A 19,868-nucleotide genomic window follows, 5' to 3' on the forward strand; every position below is an offset into this window, starting at 1 on the left:
AGCACCTCAGCCACGGGGCTTTCCCCAGATCCTTGTGAGTTGCTCAGGAGGAGCCAGGTAGGACTTTTCCTCCCTTCCCAGGCACAGGGTGATGGTGCTGCACTGTGCCTTTCCCAGAGCAGTTATTTCAACACAGCTGCTGTTCCCTTTGCTGCAATGGAGTTGGTAAGAAATAAAGTTAAGTCAGTTGGATTCAATTTTTGGGCTAGGTTTGCTCTAGTGTTTTATTTATGTTTCTGGACTGGATGAATGTCCTTGGTATTTATTTTTACTGCAGATCTTTTAAAAACAAAACAAAAAGGAAGCTCTTCTTCAAACAGTTTGTCTGGTACAACATGAGCATTGTTTGCATGGAGCAAACAGCAGAGCATTGACATTACAACATGTATGCAAAGGCAGGGAAATGATTCCCACAGCAGAATTCATCCATCTTTCCATGGATTCATCCACAAATATGTGCCTCCAAGCTGGCTGTCATCACACAGAGGCCATTAGATGCAGGAGCACAGCTGTCAGGTTGTGCTGAAATTGGTTTTTTTGGATTGCAGTTACTAAGAGAGCACATGTGTGCACCTGCATGAAAAGTGGGAGTGCAGAAGTTTGGCTTCTGTAAAGATGTGACTTTTGAGTATTTAAATAAGTAGAACACAACTCTGAAATAGTGTGTGGCAACTTCAAGTGGAAAGCAGCCCCACACTGAGACATCACTGGGCTGCAGAACCATCAACTCCTTGTTCTGTCACTGAAATTCACTGAAAACTGAGTAAAATAAAACTCCTTAACACCAATGTAGTGTTAAGAAGAGGCATCATTTATTACAGGATAAGCTCCACCTAATGTGCACACAATTCTCTACAAGTGCATTGCTTATATACAATCACCACATGCATATTTTAAGTGTCCATTACCATAAAGCCCTCCCCATGCTCCCAGGTTCAGGTTTTTTTATAGCCTTGTTTTGGCTGTAGCTGCATTCCTAAGCCAGATGTTTTAGCAATTCAATAGGTCCTTGCTGAGAAAGCAGCTCCTGCATACCCCATTTCTTCTTGCTAAAAGTACAAAGGCACAGCAGAAATTGGATTAACCCTTTTGGTATCAATTCCCCCCCTTTGAAACATCTCAAATTCCTTAAGGCATTTGATAATTTCCAACTCTATTTCTATCTATAGTCACCTATATTCCCACAAGTGCCCTTGATATGAGTGATCATTTTGCAAACAGAGTCAATAGCAGTACTGATAATTATTACAACTACAATTACAGTTATGATGGTTTCCAGTATTCCAGTCAGCCCTCCTTTCAGGGCCCATCACACTATTCCTTGAAGAATTTTATTGAACCAATTAGTTTCAGTATAGCTTTGCTACCCTCAGCAACTGCCCACATTTTGTGGTCTCTGGAGATCATCTGTTACATTTGGGATGTGTACACACAACGTTCTCTATCCAATTTTAAATACCCACAACCCCCTTCTTCTTTGGCCAGCAATAGATCTAAGGCCATTCTGTTCTGTAATGTCAGATTTTCATATTGAATCACCATTGACAGATTTATAGGGATAATTCCCCAAGGAATAGATTTCCCTGCTGAACTGGGGATAGGGAGGCAGGCTGTAATGCTGGACAGATTGTTCATCTCACCAAACCCTTGGATTCAAGTCAATATTAAATTTTCTTCTTCATTTTCATTCAAACTAAATTTTCTTCAATATTAAATTTTCTTCAAATTTTCTTCAGAAAAATTTCACAATAATTTTAAATTATTTTTTTAAAAATTTAAACAATTTAAAAATAATTTTAAAAATAATTTTAAAAATTCTTTTATCTCCACCTAAATATAAAATAATTCCCATAAATATTAGTCTATATATTTTGTTGCTCCTTTACAGATGTTTTCAACATTTTCAGCTGCATGGATCCGGTGTTTTCCACGATTCAGTCTGAGTCAGGAGTCCTCTTAACTTGGGAGCAATGTATCCAGGAGTTAATTCCTTTCACTTTCACAGCTGGTCTTGTAGTCAGCAGAACCAGAGAAGGTCCTTTTCACTGCTCCTGAAGTGGCCCAGGTTTCCAGATCTGGATGGGTATGTGATCCCCAGGCTGAAATGAGTGAACTGGGGGGTCTAGGGTAAGAGGTTCTGAGAGAATGACAAACCTTTTTCATTCATTCAAGGGTTTCCTTATAAAATTAAATATTGTTCTATTTCCCAATTCCCAATTTGTTCCTCAGATCCAGAGAAAGTTACAGCAGAATATGATCTCCCAAATACCAGTTCATATAGGCTCACCTTCAGGTTAGTTTGGGGCTGTACTCTAACTCATAGCAAGCCTGGTGGTAACACCTGTGGCCACTTTTTAAGAAAACTTCCTTTAAGAAAACACATTTTGCCAATCTGTCTCTTTAAAGTCTGATTCATTCACTCAACCCTTCTGACAGATTGCAGTCCCCACGGAGCATGTAAATCCCAACTTATACCCAACTGCTTACCAAGTTGCTGTAACACTTCAGATATAAAATGGGGATCTCTATCAGTGACATCCCAATGGGAACTCCTAACCAGGGTATGATCTCTTTGAGGAGCACCTTGGTGACTTTCCTGGCCTTGTTGGTGCAGCAGGGGAAAACTTCTGGCCACCTGGAAAAGGTGTCCAATAAATAATACCGGGAGATACCAGTATTGTATCTCCTGGCAGCTCAGGAAAAACAATTTGCCAGTAACCCCTGGGGGTGTTTCCTCTATTAGTGATCCATGGAGGCAGTACTTTTGAATTCAAAGGATTATTTTTAAGACATATCAGGCATTTTTCTGTAACAGTCTTGACACTTTTTGTCATAGGGACACTGGTATCTGAGTCCTTGGACCAGTCACCATAGCACTGATTCCCCAGGGGGTTTGCTGGTATTTCTCCTTGACAATTTGCAGTATCACTTGGGGTGAGACTATGATCTGGTTATTGGGAGTTATCAGCCATCCACCCTCTCTATTCTGGGCTTTTAGGTAAGTAGCTAGTTTTAAATCTGCCTGACTATAGCCAGGGCTAACTTCTGGGAGTGAAACAGCTTTCTTAGGTATTAATGCCAGGATGCCTTGTTGTGCAACCCCTTGTGCAGATTTGTCTGCAAGTCTGTTTCCTACAAGAATTTGGGACTCCCCACACTGGTGTGCCCTGCAGTGTAGTACAGGTACTTCTCTGGGCAGCTGGGTGGCATCAGGGAAGGACAATATTTCTTGTGTATATTAATCAGAGATCCCTGTGCTGTTAATAGGCCTCTTTCCTTCCATATGGTTCCATGGGCATGAACAACTCTAAAAGCACATTTTGAGTCAGTCCATATGTTCACTCTTCCTTCTGCTGCCAGTTCCAGGGCTCTTCACAGCACTGAGCTCTGCCAGCTGTGCTGAGGTGTCCATGGGCAGTGGTGCAGCTTCTATTGCCTTGGCTGGTGTTACTGTGGCATAGCCAGCTTTTTATTTTCCATCTTGCACCAAGCCACCTCTTCCTGTAAAGAACTCTGGATCTTCAGTTGGTGCATCTTGTAGGTCTGGTCAGCTTACACAAACTTGCTCAACTGTGTGTAGGCAATGGAGGGTCAGCTGCTCTTCTTGCTTTGGGATGTTCAGGGCTTGGGCTGGATTCACCACTGTGGTTACTTTCGACTCCACATCTTCTTGCTGCACTGGAACACTCTGATATTTCAGCATACAGCTTGGGGAAAGCCAGTGGCCCCCTTTTTGGCAAAACACAGTGATTATGGTGTGTGAAGTGTGCACTGCTATCTTTTGGCCCAAAGTCAATTTCCTGGCCTCTTGGATGAGGAGAACAGTCACGGCCACAGCTCGCAGGCATCGGGGCCATCCCTGGCTGACCTTGTCCAGCTGTTTTGAAAAGCACCCCACAGGCCTCTTGAAGTCACTTATTTTCTGAGCCAGAACTCCGAGCATGAGGTGCTGCCATTGCTGCCCAAAAAGCTCAAAGGGCTTTGTTAAGTCTGGAAGTCCTAAGATGGGCGCAGACATCAGGGCCATCTTTAGGTGACAGAAAGTGTGTTCACCCTCAGGAGCCCAAATCAAAGGTCCTTCGGGGGCCTCCTTTAAAAGCTCAATTATTTGGCCAAAAGTCCATAATTTAAAACCCACAATCTTCACCATCCAGCCACAGCCAGGAATGCTGTTAAATCTCAGGCAATTGCAGGTTGGGGTACTTGGCAGATGGCCTCTTTTCTGTCCATTCCCAGTGTCCTGGCATTATTTCAAGCCCTAGGTAGGTAACTTCCTGCCTCATGATTTGAGCTTTTTCCCAAAATACTTTGTAACCTCCTTTGCCTAGGAAATTTAGAATAGCCAATTCCATGCATTTGTCATTAGTAAGATATCATCAACATATTGTAGGACCAACCCTTCAGGGTTCTCTTTTTTCCAGGTCTCTAATTCTTTTGCCAGTTGGCTCCCAAAAATTGTTGGACTATTTCTAAATCTCTGTGGTATCACAATCCAGGTAAGCTGAGCCTTTCCACCAGTTTGAGGATTTTCCCATCAAAGGCACAAATGCCCTGGCTTTGCCTATCAAGAGGTATGCAAAAGAAGGCATCCTTTGAACCTATCACTGTAAACCATTGGTGATATTCTGTAAGGGATGTTGACAGGGTAAAGGGACTGGCTAGAACAGGGTGGATATCCTGGAATATTTGATTGATTGTTCATAGGTCCTGTACCAACCTGTGTATTCATCCCAGGCTTTTAACTGGCAAAATGGGAGTATTCTCACTTACATTCTACCTATAATCCAAATTCCCTTAAATTTTCTATTAGACTCTCATTTCTCCTCCTAGATACTAACTTTAAAGGATATTGTTTCTGCTTTAGTGGTTTTCATCCAGGTTTTAGGGTAACACTTACAGGCTGAGCTTGTTGGGAATGGCCTGGAGTTCCACTGGTCCAAGTCAAGAGTGTTTTACTGCATTTTCTGCTATTTCTGGTATTCCTCCAGAATTGTCTGGTTCCACTGTTCCCTGCAACATAAAAGTCCTTCCCTCGATGGCTTTAGTCTCAAGCTCCAATAATTGTATTTCTCCATGTTTAAACAGAATCTGTGCCTCCAATTTACTTAGCAGGTCTCTTCCTAATAGAGGAACTGGACATTCAGGCATATATAAAAATTAGTGTGTTATCCACCGTTTGCCAAATTTAAACAGGTTTTAAAAGGGTTAAAGAATGTTTGTTTTTCCTCTTTCCCTGTTGCACCAACAACATTTACAGTTTCTTGGTTTAATTTTCTGTTATTTGTATTTAATACTGAATAAGTATTTATAATATACTAAACTATTAGAGAGAGAATATATATAAAAGTCAATATATACAGTTTATATAATATAATAAACTCTTATTCAATTTTCTCTTTTCCCCAGCTCTGTTGTAACCAGGGGCTCTGCTGGGGCTCTCACTCGCTGTTCCCGTCATTCCTGATGGAAGGTTAGCTGGGGGAGCTTGGGCCCTTTCAGGTTCTTGGGGCATTCCCGTTTCCAGTGCCCCAGTCCCCGGCAATACGCGCACTGGTTCGGCTGCAGCGCCCCGCGGGCAGAGCCGCGCTCCGTCCTGCGGTTGAACAGCGCCCTCTGCAGGGCTGCGCTGAGCATGGCATCCCTACATCTTCCTCTTTTTTTCCTCTCCACCACCCGTTTCTTTTCTTTCTCCTCCCTTTCCATTTCCCATTTCTTTTTTCTCTCCTCCCACTCAAATTTGCGTCTCTTTTCTTTCTGCTCCTTCTCCTTTTCTCTCTCCCGGATCTTGTTTTCTTCCTCTTCTCCCCTGTTATTAAAAGCTATCCAGGCCACTTGTAATAATTCTCCCAGGTCACGAGACTCTGCTCCCTCCAGCTTTTGTAACTTCTTTCTAATATCCGGTGCTGAGTTCCCTATGAAAATGGAAGCCAGCTGTACAGCTTCCTCTGGTTTTTCTGGATCAATATTGGTGTATCTCCTGGCAGTTGCCCTTAGGCGTTCCACAAATGCAGTTGGAGTCTCATGTGGTTCTTGTTTCACCTCATAAAGTTTAGACCAATTGATTGCCTTTGGCATTGCATGTCTAAAGCCAAATAATATCCATTGTTGATATTGCCCCAGAAAAAGCCTCCCCTCCTTTGTGTAAGGATCCCAATGGGGATCCTGGGAGGGAAAATGCTCCTCCACAGTTCCTGGTAATGCACCTGCTGTACCTATCCTGTCCACCTCTTTCCTAGCAGTCCTGAGTACCATCTCTCTTTCTGTGGAGTCTAAGAGAGTATCTAATAGAACTTGTATAACCCCCCAGTCCGGGTTCTGGGTCTTGAGAATGGTTTCAAATACTCTAGATACTCTCTCTGGATCTTCTCTGTAGGGCCCTGCCAGTCTCATCCATGCCTCGAGATCGACTGGGGAGAAAGGCACCTTCACCACTACCAGGCTGTGAGATCCCAGCCCTGTCCAGAGCTGAGCTATGGCCTCCTGCTTATCCCCCTCCCCCCCGCTTTCTCACCCCCTGCTCCCCTCCCTCCAGCTTTCTTACCCCCTGCTCCCCTCCCTCCAGCTTTCTCACCCCCTGCTCCCCTCCCTCCAGCTTTCTCACCCTCTGCTCCCCTCCCTCCTGCTTTCTCATCCCCTGTTCCCCTCCCTCCTCCTTTCTCATCCCCTGCTCCCCTCCCTCCTCCTTTCTCATCCCCTGCTCCCCTCCCTCCTCCTTTCTCATCCCCTGCTCCCCCCTCCTCCTTTCTCATCCCCTGCTCCCCTCCCTCCTCCTTTCTCATCCCCTGCTCCCCTCCCTCCTCCTTTCTCATCCCCTGCTCCCCTCCCTCCTCCTTTCTCATCCCCTGCTCCCCTCCCTCCAGCTTTCTCATTGCCTGCCCCCCTCCCTCCTGTTTTCTCACCCCCTGCTCCTCTACCTCCAGCTTTCTCATCCCCTGCTCCCCTACCTCCTCCTTTCTCATCCCCTGCTCCCCTACCTCCACCTTTCTCACCCCCTGCTCCCCTATCTCCAGCTTTCTCACCCCCTGCTCCCCTCCCTCCTGTTTTCTCACCCCCTGCTTCCCTACCTCCTGTTTTCTCACCCCCTGCTTCCCTACCTCTTTTGTTCTCACCTCCTGCTCACCCTGGGTTCTCCCCACCACTGGACTTGAAATTAACTCTTGCCTCCCCCCTGCCTGCTCATCCCCTCCCTGTGCTTTCCCCTTATCAGGCACACCCCAATTCTCTATGCCCCTGTCTCCTGCATCTGGGGCCTCTATCATTTCTACATCATCCTCCTCCCATCGGTTGTGGCGTTTCAAACAGCGGTGCCCAATACCACAAGAAGAGTAACATTGCTTTGATCTCCTATCCTTTTCCCCTTCCTTTCCAAAAGCTAACATGAGAGGGTTTGACAGGCTGGGCAGGCACCCCCTTTGCAATTCCAGATGGTCTCTTAAAGTAAAGAACAGATCTACATAAGGCATCTCACTCCACTTCTCCTCTCTTCTACAAAACAGCCTCAGCTGTAACATGGTGTGATAATCTAAGGTGCCGTTCTCCGGCCACTTCACCTGATTGTCCAGTTTATACAGCGGCCACCAGTGGTTACAATATTGGATTAGTTTGGATTTCAGTAGCGAGCCTCCCCCTATCTTTTCCCAGCGGTTCAATACACATTTCAATGGAGAATTCGGGATATCATTTCCCACTCTAGTTTTAGAACAAACCGCCCCCATGCTCAGTAATACAAGTATATAACAACGGCTGGAAAGCGAATACAACGATTACCTGGGAGTCCCCGCGGCCGGTTCTGGGCTACAGCGCAGGTGACGCTGCCCGGGCGGCTGGCGCTGGAGCAGGCGAGAGCCCGCCGGGCCGGGGCAGGGCTGCTGTGCTGCGAGTCTGTTGGGTTTCTTCTCTTCTCCTCCTCCTCCCCGAGCCAAGGTGACGGCGGGGGAACGGCTGAGCTGCAACTGGGGGTGCCCCCGCCCGCCCGCTCCCACTCGCGCCGGGAATCCGGCGCGCACTGGCACGAGAGGGCGCTTGGCGTCCACAAATGCGATTTCAGCGGCGCACACAGAAAATAAATCAACAATCGATAGCACACAACCCCGATTGCTTCGAAACCCCAACAGGCAGTTAAGTTTCAACACTCTTCCTAAATGAGCTTTATATCACAGGCGTCCCAGGGTTGATTTTACAGGCCGGCAAACTGAAATCAACACACTCGCACGCACACTGCCAGAGACCAAAAAGAATTCAGAGTATCGAAGCAAATTCCACCACAAAAGCGAGTACACCAATGTTTTGGCTCCGATGCTATGAGCCTGGTTTTTTTTCTCCTCGGCCAGCTACACCAGTGCTTTAAGTTTCCTGCTCCAGGGGACCCCCTCGAAGGGAACTGGAACCCCCTAGTCCTGAGGGACTCGAAGCCCCAGTAGTCCTGGGGGACTCGAAGCCCAGGACAGGGAGCTTTCCCAGGGACTTGAACCCTGTTGGGTGACTCAAACCCCTCACCAGTGACTCTGTGAGGGGATTCGTACCCCTCATCAATAACCCCAAGATAAACAATTTAAACGATGCCTTCACTCACCCCAGGGATCTTGCCTCGAGCCCCTGACGGTCTGAGGCCGAGGTTCTCCCCGAGAACCCCTCGGTGCCGGCTGGAGATCTGTCGACTGCAGATCTGTCGAGGCTCAGAGGTGAGCTCCTATCTGGGTAGCCAATAACTGTCACCAAAATTCACCAAAAAGTGGGTAAAATCAAACTCCTTAACACCCAAGTAGTGGTAAGAAGTTATCAGAGGCCTGGTGCACGGGGGATGGGCTCCACCTGGCGTGCACACCGTTCACTACAAGTTCGCTGCTTATATGCAGTCACTGCGTGGGTATTATAATTGTTCATTACCATAAAACCTTCCCCATGTTCCCAGGTTCAGTTTTTTTCTATGATCTTGTTTTGGCTATAGCTGCATTCCTAAGGCAGATGTCTTCCCCTTATCTTCCTTCTGTCCTTGATGAGAAAGCAGCTCCTGCATACCCTGTTTCTATGCTAAAAGTACACAGACACAGCAGAAATTAGATTAACGCTTTTGGTACCGGTTCCATGACAGGACTGAGAGCACATCTCTGCACCTGCCAAGGATCTGGGCTGGAAAGGATAAAAGAAAGAGTGCAGGACATGAGGAAGGGAGAAAGGCTCTGTGGAGAAAGGACCAGCCAGGCTGTCCTGCATTACCAGCCTGATGGGCTTTACCAAACAATGAACACCAAGGTTTCTGAACAAATGACAGGCATTTATTTTACACTGAAGAAAAAGAAATTAAGATGTCAACACCACACCAAGAGTCAGAGACAATCCCCCAAACATTTGAACAGCAAAAACATTTCCAAGGCAATAAAGCAAAGGAAACAGCATTACATCTGGAATGATGATGGAAAGCCAGTGGTTTAGCTGCTCCCTGTTTCCAGTCATATGCAGTAAGTGCTTTATCCTAAGTGGATCTGCTTTATGCTAACTGGATCTTCTGGCTTCCTGGTCATAGCTAAGGCACAAACTAAGACACCTGATAGTGCTCTTCAGCTTGTGAAAGAGCAGAATGTCAGCTCTGTTAAAGAGCTCAGACTAAACAGCTTGTCCAGTGCTGAGAAGCCTGGCTGATAACAGCAGCAAAGGGCTGAGCAGAGAAGTGTCCCCCTTCCCTGGTGCCAGCAACTGCCGCCAACAGAGCTGGGAATGCTCCAGTGCTGGAGACAGAAATCACTGTGTGTCACCTTAGCTTACTAGTGGAAGGACAAACCTCAGAGAAATGCTCTCTTCTCTACATTTCAGTGGTTTATGCTGATAAATTACCTGCCCCCCCCTTTTGCACATGACCTCTTCAAAACAGCTCTCGTGGCTGTAACCCAAACTTTCCCCCAGCAACAGACTGAAAGTCTCTAAATGCCAAGAATGTCCCCTTCCAGGCTCTTCAGAAGAAGCAGAACCCTGGGTTCCAGCCAGGCCCCTGCTAAGTGCCCCAGACCACATCTGCAGTGCTACCTGGAGGTGCAAGAGCTTGGGGACAGTCGTGTCCTCTCATCTGCAGTCTCTCCGCAGCACAGGTCGCTGCTCAGGGCTCCCAGAGTGTCTGCAGAGGAAGTACTGGTGGCTGAGGGCTGCTTTGGCTGAGATGCGCTTGCTGGGATCATACAGGAGCAACTGCTGCCAAGAGAAAAACCCAGCAGATTTAGGATTTTTAAAACTGAGTGAGTGATTGCACCTGCACACAGCTGGGCCCAGTTGCAGATGTTGGTCCTGCCTTTTTCCTTCTCTGGGCTCCAGGAGTCACCCATAACTGAAGTTACTCTGGGGATTATGTAAGAAGAGTTCCTTGACTCCCAGTGCAGTGGTTCCTAGAGGAACTTGCAATGACAGTCCCTCTTTAGACTAAGACTGAGTGAGCCCTATTCCATGATTTGGTGCTTCTGCAAAGTCAGAGGTGAGCACTCAACCCAGATCAGCTAGACTTCCAGATAAATCTCAAATATCCCTACTCCTAGCCCAGTTTGAAAACATCCTGTCTATCCCCAGGCCCTGTTCTGAGCCCCCACTCACCGTCAGTAAGTCTCTCCCATCTCGATCTAAGTTTGGAACAATGTCCTTCATCTCCTTCCTTGGCCACCGGGGAAAGCTGCCCTTGTAGTCAGGGAGCTGGGTCACACCAGGCCAGGTCACCTCAGTGGGAGTGCCCAGGGTGCGAAAGATCTGGAAGAGCTGATCGATCTCAGAGTCCCCTGGAAACAGGGCCTTCCTGGTCATCTGGGGGAAGAAAAGAAAAAGCCAGTTCCCACTTTTCCATCAGTTGTGTGCCCTATTTCCTGCTGCAAGCAGCCCTCTGTCCCAGCAGGTGCAAACACCTGCACAGACCAGGGCAGTTGCAATGCAGTGGCTGGGAACATCACAGGGGTCTGACTGCTTGCTCCCACTCTTGGCTAGCTCCCTCCTGCCTGCTCTGCAGCTCAGGGACTTTGGGAAAGAGGAAAAGTGCTATTATACTGCAGAGCTAACCACAGCTCTTCCAAGGGGAGTATGGGCCCCTAGGAGATCCATTCTGCCATGCCACAAGAGTGCTTGTTCTCTGCAGCGCACCATGGGGACATCTGGAAGAGAGTCATCTCCTCCCAGGGTCAAAATGCTGCAGCAATAAGGCTGAACTTACCCCTTTTGCAAGGAGAGGCATCATGTTCCAACGTATTTGGAACTTTTGCCAGGCCCCCAGGTTTGTAGATTTCCTTCTGAGAGAAGGACCAGCTAACCCTTAGGGTGGACTTTCCATAAAGCACACCCAGGACAGGGTGGGAACACAGTATCCCAGATGTTCTATATCTCATCCCTCCTTCCCACTGCAGCTGCCTCCTCTGGCTCATGAAAGAGATTATTTAAGCCCATCCTACCATTTCTGCAAAGATACAGCCGATGCTCCAGATATCCACAGGGGTTGAGTAGTATCTGCATCCCAGCAGTATCTCAGGGGCTCGGTACCACAGAGTCACCACCTCGAAAGGAACCAACAAACAAAATGTGTCTGGTTTCCCTGGATGAAACCAATGGTGTGGGACCCTCCCTTCTCAGCTGTAATGCAGTGACTGTACAAATCAGAGCATGCTAAGGCCTTGCTGAATTTACAGACACTTTAGTGCCTGCAAGGTTGGGATTAACAGAATGACACACACTGGAACAATTAAATGTACCCCGTGGAGAGAAGGTGGGAGCCCAGCTGGCAGCCTGGCCCCAGTAGACAGCACACTTTATGGGGACATGGAGGTCCCTTAGCTGCAGGTGAGGTTATGAGCACATTCCATGGCTATGCCTCTGTTATGGATGAACAACTTCTGCTGCTGCTGCTGCTGCTCACCCACTCTGGATTATGTACCCCACTCGGGGAGCTTGACACTACCTCATGAGTGTACGTGCGTAGGGGGACCCCAAAAGCTCTTGCCAGTCCAAAATCAGCCAGCTTGATTGCTCCTGCTTCGTTAATGAGCAAGTTCTGCGGCTTCAAGTCCCTGTGGATGACCCTGTGCGAGTGGCAGAAGCTCACACCCTGCAGCAGCTGGAAAAGGTAGTTCTGAGGAGAGAAGAGATTTCAGATAAGGCCATGATGAAAACACTTTGAACTCTGGATTGTGTGAACCAATGCACTTTGGATCTCTTATAGATCTGAATGAGAAGAAAGCCCTTGTTACAGTGCAACATCAGGTTTATGGGCCACTACTCAGAGATACACACAAACTACTGCCACATCACATGGGGACAGAGAGACTCTGGTCCAGGCACTGTCCTTCTCTTCCACCCACACATTACTGTCTACAAAGGTAACTAGCAAGAGATCCCTCCTTTGTTCTCCAGCAAGACAGGCTGGAGAGCCTGGAAACTGCTGGGAAATAAACATTTCTGAGCAATAGTGCCATGAGAGCTTCCCAGTTAAAATGTTTGAGATCTGGGAGGCTGAGGAATCAGTTCCAGGCCCAGTCTGAGCAGTTCTGAGATGGGTCTGCCCAGCAGAAGGCAGCAGGGACATGCTGTCTGCCCTGCCTGTTGGCATTCCTTCCATGCTGTACCTTGACCAAGCTTAAAGGAAGCTCTCCAGCTTGGCATGAGTCCATGTACTTCTTCAGGTCCTGATTCAGATACTCAAACACCATATAGAGCTTCTTCTGGCTGTGTATGACATCCAGGAGCCTGTAAAAGAAGTACAGGCTCTCCCTTCAATATCTGCTCCAAACCTCTGCAAATGCCCAAACACCCCTCCTCCCACACATGCCTCTGCTCTGTTGGTCTTTTGGAGAAGAGAGGAGCAGTTTAAGGGCAGAATCTAGTCTGGGGCAGCAGCAGTGTGTTGGCGAAGTGGCAGACCCATGAGGTATTGCTGAAAGCCAGGGAAGTTTAAGGGATTCCTGCATTTTGCTGTGTATTTTGGTCCTGCTATGCAGTTGGGGAAGGGCAGAAAAACCTCCTTGCTGCCTGCTCCCAGAGCAGGAGCTCATGGATGAGCTGGTGGGGAGGTGCATCCAGATCTTACCTGACTATGTTAGGGTGCTTCAGCTCCTTCAGCAGTGAGATTTCTCGGATTGCAGTGCTGGGGACACCCTCTGACTCCCTGTGGCAGAGACAGGCTGTACTGCACCCCACAACCCAGGGGGATCCCACAGCCCAACGGGGCTCTGTGTCCCTTCCTTCTTCCACTGTCCCCCAAGGGAGCATTTGAGTTTGGGGTGCAGCAGTGGCTGGGGTGGGCTGGGATGAGGCAGGAGGAAATGGAGTTGTGGGCAAGGAGAAGGAGGGGATGACCTAGACATGTAAGCGTTGCGGCAGATCTTGTTTGGAAGCACCTAAGGGTGCATTTAGAGAAACAATAATGTATTAATTTCCTAGGTCTTTTCTTTGGGAGGTCGGAGAAAATGAAAGCTCTTCGCCCCTCAGGCAGCCACCTCCCCCACTCTGAGGGGCCACCATGGGGTGTAGCCCCAGCATACTGGCTCCCAATCCAGGCAGACACCCCTCACTGTGCACACAGCTCAGGGATGACCCAGGGGAACAGAAATAAGCTTTTACCTGCTCAGTCCCACCCTGGAGGGCCGAGGCTGACCCTGCCTGGCCCCCACAGCACAGCCCTGAGGGAGATATTACCTCACAACATGGCAGCTGCTTCCCCCTGCCCTGTGCCGTGGACCCAGGGGCCAAGTGGTGCCAGGTCAGGCCCTAAACACTCACACTCAAAGATTCTGAGCTGCTGGCTCAGCAATGGGTTAAATCAGCCCTTTTTTAGATCACCTGAAAGTTGGGGTCTTCCCTGTGGATCCACACAGCTGCCATGCCCATGAGACACCAAGCCCCCAAGCCCTCCAGACAACACTCCCTTTGGCTCTGCCTTTCCTGGTGCCACAATACACAAGATTATTTTAATCCTAGAGACACCATTTTTCCCCTCATGCGAGTCTTTTTTGTGCCTCCCACACCATACTGGGCACAGGCCTGGCGCCATGGCAGGCCCAGGACTTTGCCCCACTCACGCGTCCAGGCGGATCTTCTTGAGGGCCACCAGCTGCCCCGTGCGCTTGTTGCGAGCCTTGTACACCACGCCATAGGTGCCCTCCCCAATCTTCTCCACCTTCTGGAACGACGCCTGGATGGCCTCCATGGGGCTGCCTGGGCCTGGCGATGGCACTGGGGGCAGCTGGCACCGCGCTCTGAGGGGAGGGAAAAAAGCGGGAAACAGAAAGGGGAACGTGGGGAAAGTGTTTGAGCCCCCCAGGCATTCCCTGAGGTGCTGCCAGGGTCTGGGTCCCACCTTGGTGCTCCCTCGGCCTTGAGGGAGCCCTCAGGGACCTGCCTGGGGCAGCTGTGGGTGGACAGGGCGGCCTGGTTGGCTTTGGGGTGTCCGGGGAGCTTCAGGTGGACAGAGCCACACAGAAACCGCCCAGAGCTGGTTGTTCTGCTGCACAGGTTGTGCAGTGTGCTGGCTACAGCCAAAAATTGAGGAAAATTGATGTAAAGATGCACTTTGGAGCCTCAGGAAGAGCAGCATGAACTGCACAGGGCCAGGGGAAGCTCTCCTGCTCCATCTGCACAGTGCTGGGTGTCAGTGGAGTAATTGGGTTCATAATTATGGCTTTGCTGGGACATGCTGAGGGCAAACACCCAGCAGAAATGTCTTTTTTGTTGTTTGGCTGGTTTGGAGGGGGAGCGGGAGGTTTTGGTGTGGGGTTTTTGGTTTGTTTTTTTTTGTGGGGTTGGGGTTTTTTGGTTGTGTTTTTTTTGTTTTGGTTTGGTTTTTGGTTTTTTGACAGGGTTTTTTGTGGGGATTTTTTTGTTGGGGTTTTTTGTGTTGTGTGTGGAGGTTTTTTATTTTTTGTCTTTTTTTCCCCCTTTTATTTTGTCTTGCACAATTGTCCCTTCAACCTCCCAACATGGGTTGTGCTGCTCAGTCAGCCTTTTGGACAATGTCCTTGAGGGGGAATTAATCATTGACTTGATAGCTGGCAGAGGACGAGATTAAAATAATCTTTATTTATTGTGGCATCAGGAAAGGCAGAGGCAAAGGGAATTTCATCTGGACGACTTGGGGGCTCCATGGCTCTGGGTGGACATGGGCATTGCAGCTGTGTGGGTCCACAGGGAAGACTCCAACTTTTAGGTGACCCAAAAAAAGGCTGATTTAACCCATTGCTGAGCCAGCAGCTCAAAATCTTGAGTGCAAACAAAAAAGGCTGGAGATGGCTGCAATCCCCTGCAAACCACAGGCACGGCTCACTCCAAATTTGGGGATTTCCACAGTACAGGAGAGTCTTCTCTCCCTTGCACAAACATTTGATTCTCATGTGATATTAGCAATGTTCCATCCTTTTGTCAATGGTTTAATATAGCTGTGTGGGCCTGGCACTATGTTCTTCAACCAGAGTGGCTCTGATGTAACTTCATCTCCTTTTTTCGCAACTTTTTTAAAGCCAGCCACTTCCATACACACCCAGTACTTAGGAGGAGGAAAACTGAATTTTCTTACATCATCTATAGGGTTTATGCAGGGCCTAACACATCTGACTTGGCAAGAAAGAGGGATTTAATCAATAAAAGAGAGGCTGCCTTCTTTTTTCATCTTTATTTAGGAAAATTTCAATAAAAATCTTTAGATACTTCAAAAATAGTGATTTAAGGTCTCTTAAACTTAGTTGTGTCAAGGAAGAAAGTCAAGTACTCAGGCTACTGCAAATATTTATTTTAGAATTAGAATTAATCCTCCCCTTAGATACTAGTTCTTCCTACCTAAAGAGGCAGGTACAACTGAAAATAGTGACTCTTTGTTCTTGTTTCTTTGGTCAGTCCAGATAGGTGAGCATTCTGCCAGGAATGTTCCTGTGTGGCAGCTGAGTCAGGGTACCCCAACACAGGCACTCATGGGCCCACAGCCAGGCAGGGCTAATGAACTTTGTGTTAATGCCCTTTTCCCCCATCTGCCAAAGGTGAGCTGCTTAACTCCAGATTCAGAGACTTCTTCTGACTTCTTCATGTTGTGCATTATGAAAGAAGCAGTGTAAACCAAGTGTTCCCTTTCCTTAACCACCCTTTCAAGCAAACAACAAACCTGCTTCCCAGAGCTATTTTCAGTCATGACAACTGGGGCAGGAATGGACAGCCCACAGTCACACACATTGACTCAGTCTTCAAATGTTTCCCTGCTCAGTGACTTTGCTGTTTGCTGCAGCAAACACACCTCCTAATTGACTTTTAACATATTTGTTGCAAATGGCAGTGCAAGGACCAGCGTGTGGCTGGTCTCAGGGCTGCTGTCAGGATGTGCTGCTTTCCGTCTGCTCCTGCCTCTCACTGAAGTATTTCCTCTGCTCCTGTATGGCTTGTTCTAGCAGGGCCGCATTCATTCCTTCCACGCAGGTCAATATTCGTGCTTTTACCACAGGACTGGAAGTTTCTGGAGAAAGGAAAACAGAGCAGCTTGGAGACAGAGAGTTCCCTCAGGCAACATATGACTCAAGCTGGGCAAATAATCATAGCCTGAGAACTTCAGGAGACCAGTCTGGCTGCGTGCTGCCACTGATGTGAGCAGCAGGAGCAGCTTAATTCAGTGATGTGCTTTCCCTCTGCCCTGATGGCTACAAAATGCTGGTGACTGACACTGCACTCCCCTTGCACCGGGGAACAGTACCAGTGCCTGCCATCTGTCTACTTTGTGGCTGGATGCATTTTGGTTTTCCTGGGCTGAAAAGCAGCAGTGATGGGTCTGAGCTCATTTCTGAATACCCCTGTGCAGACAAGAGGGCTTAGAAGATGCTCAAAGCTGAGTGCAACCAACAATTCATTGGTGGCATTCAAGTGGCAACATGGAGCTGCACAGAAGGGGCCAAATCTTTGTGACAGAGTCTTGGTGACACAGCCACCAGCTCAGTCTGCTCCCCTTCCACCCCTGCCAAATGGGGCCAACTCCCTCCTAGGCTGGGATCACTGAAATAACAATTTTCTAAAGGAATTTTGCAGCAGTGGCTTAGCAGGTCACTCTCCAGAGGCCACGTGAAGTGTGGCTTTCCACATGCCGCTGAGGACTTCTATGGCATGAATGTGAATGCTTTTTATCAGGTGTGGCCAAGATAACAAAGAATTTGTTTCACCATGCCATGGCTCAGCTCAGATCAGCTCCCCACACAAAGCACCAAGCAGCTGGAACACAGGGCACCCCAGGAAAGGACAACAGGGTGCCCTGCATGACACAGTCTGCCTGCATTCCTCACATGTCTGAGGGCAGGGATAATATATTATTAGAGCCTTTCAAGGATGGCAAAGACCAACCCAGTCACTTGCAATGAGGTATTGCTGCAATCTGCCACGTTTGGGGTGAAGACAGTCGGTGTGGTGGCTGGCAGTGATTCTAGAAGGCTTTTCAGCATAGGTTTCACAAGCCCAGCAATGTGGCTGAAATGCTTCCTGTTTCTAAAAAAATCTGTGCCAGAGGACCAGATTTTCACCAAGATAAGGGTGGCTCTTCTCATGGCCAGTGGGGACAGACAGGCTGCTCCCACCTTGAACCACACGCTCGTGTGATGGAGGAGCTGCACGAGAGGAGCCTAGGTCCAGGCTGCCCTCAGTGACTCAGGGAGCCCCAAAACAGCTGATGTACCATGAAGAGCAGCAAAGGGCACCAGTTCCCAGAGCATTTACCTTCCCTGTGTTCAGCCTCTCCCAGGACCATGTAGGAAGATCCCACTTGAGCTTGGAATGGCTCCACAAACTTGGTGTCAACACAGACCTGGTACTGAGTTGAGTTGTGCTGCATGGTGAGAATGGCTTCAGATCGGGCCAGGTCATAGCAGCATAACCTGGGAATGATCAATTTGGGAAGCTCAGCTGTGCAGAAACCCAATTACAAACCAAAAAAGGGGTGTTCAGTCAGTGAAGGAAAGGCCTGGCCTGCAAAGAGAGCAGGGTACCCTTCTCACCTGCCAAATGTCCTCAGTGTCTTCCCCTCAGGGACCGAGCTGTTGATCTCCCAAGGGAAGTAATAGACACCAGCACTTGGCAGCATCTCACACAATGGCTGACCTGCAGTAAAGCAAAGGGTCTGACTCCATGCTTCTCCAGTACCTGATCCACACTGTATGTGACACTGCCCTTCAACTCCTTCCTTGCCCAGGTTCCACCATCCAGGGGGCTGCAAGAGCTTCACAGCTTCCCTGCTGAGTCCTAATGCAGCTCACTGCGTGTGCCAGGCTCAGGGCATCCTGGCACAAAGAGGAGCTGCACAGTCCCACACAACCCAGCATGAACTACAGGCAGCTCACCAGGTCCTCTGGGTCTCCCCCAGGCTATGGATGAGTTGAGAAAGGTTCAGGAAGTGGGGAGAATGGTGACTGAGCAGTTCAGAGACTGTGGCATAGCCTCAGCTGCTGGGGTGACAGAGTACTATGCAGCAAGACTTAAGGAATGATCCCAAGCCTGTTCCCTTACTGCAACATAAAAAAGTGCTGGCAGTGTCAGATCCTGCAGCTGGAGAACAATAAACTGGATCCAAGCCAGCCTAGTTTCGTCAGAAGTCTGGCAGGGTTTAGCAGACAGTGAGGAGTGAGAAGGATTAATTCCAAGGCAAGGTTCCGGTGGGACCTCCTGGGAGTGCCTGCGGTGAAGCAGGGCTGGCACAGGCGAGTCAGCCACAGCACAGAGCACACAGAAATGCAGGAATGCAAAGCAGCTTCAGCAAAGTTCTAAGCCTGCCCAGTCAATGCCATAGCCTGGCTCCTGGCTGTGCCCTGAGGTGTTTTTTTTGGCATTTTCCGGCTGATCTCCCTTGCAGGCTGTGTTTGGATGTTTCCATGTCTCATTTACTGCTTTTCTCTCTCTCTCATTTTTTTTTCTTTTTATCTTTTTTCTTCTCTGTGGAGGACCCCAAGAGCTGCACAACAGCCCAGGCAGGGACTCCTGCCACTCACACAAGTGGGTCCATCGCTGGGCATTCAAGGACCCCCAACACCGATTACTCACCCGAGGGGACAGTGAGCTGACACACGTGCTGTTGCTTTAATGCTTGGTGTCCCTTCCCCACCCCACGCATTGCTCACGGTGTTGCCACCTTGCAAAATGCCCCACGGAGGACTCTGTGGGAGGCTGGGGAAACCAGGGCGATCCCGGCTTACCCCATCTCTGCACATGCCTCCCTCTTGGCCTGCGGCCCCACAGTCCCATGCCAGGCTGTGGACACCCAGAAAACCCCTGCGCTGGAAAACCCCTCTGGCAGGGTCCTAACCCACCTCCTCGCCCTCTGCAGCTCCGTGCATCCCCGCCGCACCTAACATTCAAAAAGCAGCGGCAATTCTGCACCTCCAGAAGGGCAAAGGCTGTCCTGTACCGCTCGGGTTTTCCTCCTGTATCCCACTGTGCAGCAAGGTGGATCAGCCAGGGATGCAAGACGCTCACCGCGCATTTCATGCACTTTTAACGTATGGAGTCACTTGGGTTGTAAAAGCCATACCCCAATCACCACACACCCTGTGCCCACCCAATGCGCTACCGAATGCATGCGCCAGCTCCACTGCAGGACCTTGCAGAGAGATTTGAGGCAGGCCCTGCCCCAAGCGCAGCCCTTTACACGCAGATCCACAGCATTATCAACACCGTACCTAACGCATGCACAAACGCAGCCCGCAAACGGCACTTAATGAGCTGTTTATTTAATTAGCTACTCCATGCCGACGCCGGGCGCTCTCCCAGCGCGGCTCCATGCACACACAGCGCGATTTAAGGCACCGCTCCCCGCACACCGAACGCGCGCTCACCGCTCCGCCATCGCCGCCGCGGGAAGGGCGGGCACGGGCAGCGGCCCGCGTGCTCGGGAACCACGTGGCGTC

General features: G+C 49.2%; 3 protein-coding genes across 4 annotated transcripts in view; 1 reads left to right on the forward strand and 2 right to left on the reverse strand.

Moving 5' to 3' along the window:
• Positions 1 to 19,868, forward strand: part of CASKIN2 (CASK interacting protein 2) — a 648,645-nt gene that overhangs the window by 187,404 nt on the left and 441,373 nt on the right. The window lies entirely within an intron of this gene.
• CDK3 (cyclin dependent kinase 3) lies at positions 10,057 to 14,161 on the reverse strand. The gene is made up of 7 exons (XM_030962133.1): positions 14,034 to 14,161; positions 13,043 to 13,120; positions 12,582 to 12,702; positions 11,918 to 12,088; positions 11,415 to 11,516; positions 10,576 to 10,779; positions 10,057 to 10,182 (listed from the first exon to the last, which is right to left on the reverse strand). The coding sequence occupies exons 1-7, from the start codon at positions 14,159 to 14,161 to the stop codon at positions 10,057 to 10,059; spliced, it is 930 nt and encodes a 309-aa protein (XP_030817993.1).
• On the reverse strand, positions 15,680 to 19,826 carry TEN1 (TEN1 subunit of CST complex). Of its 2 annotated transcripts, none has more exons than XM_030962140.1 (4): positions 19,797 to 19,826; positions 17,967 to 18,069; positions 17,689 to 17,846; positions 15,680 to 16,447 (listed from the first exon to the last, which is right to left on the reverse strand). In XM_030962140.1, the coding sequence occupies exons 2-4, from the start codon at positions 18,050 to 18,052 to the stop codon at positions 16,308 to 16,310; spliced, it is 384 nt and encodes a 127-aa protein (XP_030818000.1). In that variant the 5' UTR covers positions 18,053 to 18,069; positions 19,797 to 19,826; the 3' UTR covers positions 15,680 to 16,307. The 2 variants fall into 2 exon arrangements, with proteins under 2 accessions (XP_030818000.1, XP_030818001.1); XM_030962141.1 differs by lacking the exon at positions 19,797 to 19,826 and adding an exon at positions 19,272 to 19,352.

Source organism: Camarhynchus parvulus, chromosome 18 (genome assembly GCF_901933205.1).
Source record: "Camarhynchus parvulus chromosome 18, STF_HiC, whole genome shotgun sequence".
NCBI classification, from domain to species: Eukaryota; Metazoa; Chordata; class Aves; order Passeriformes; family Thraupidae; genus Camarhynchus; species Camarhynchus parvulus.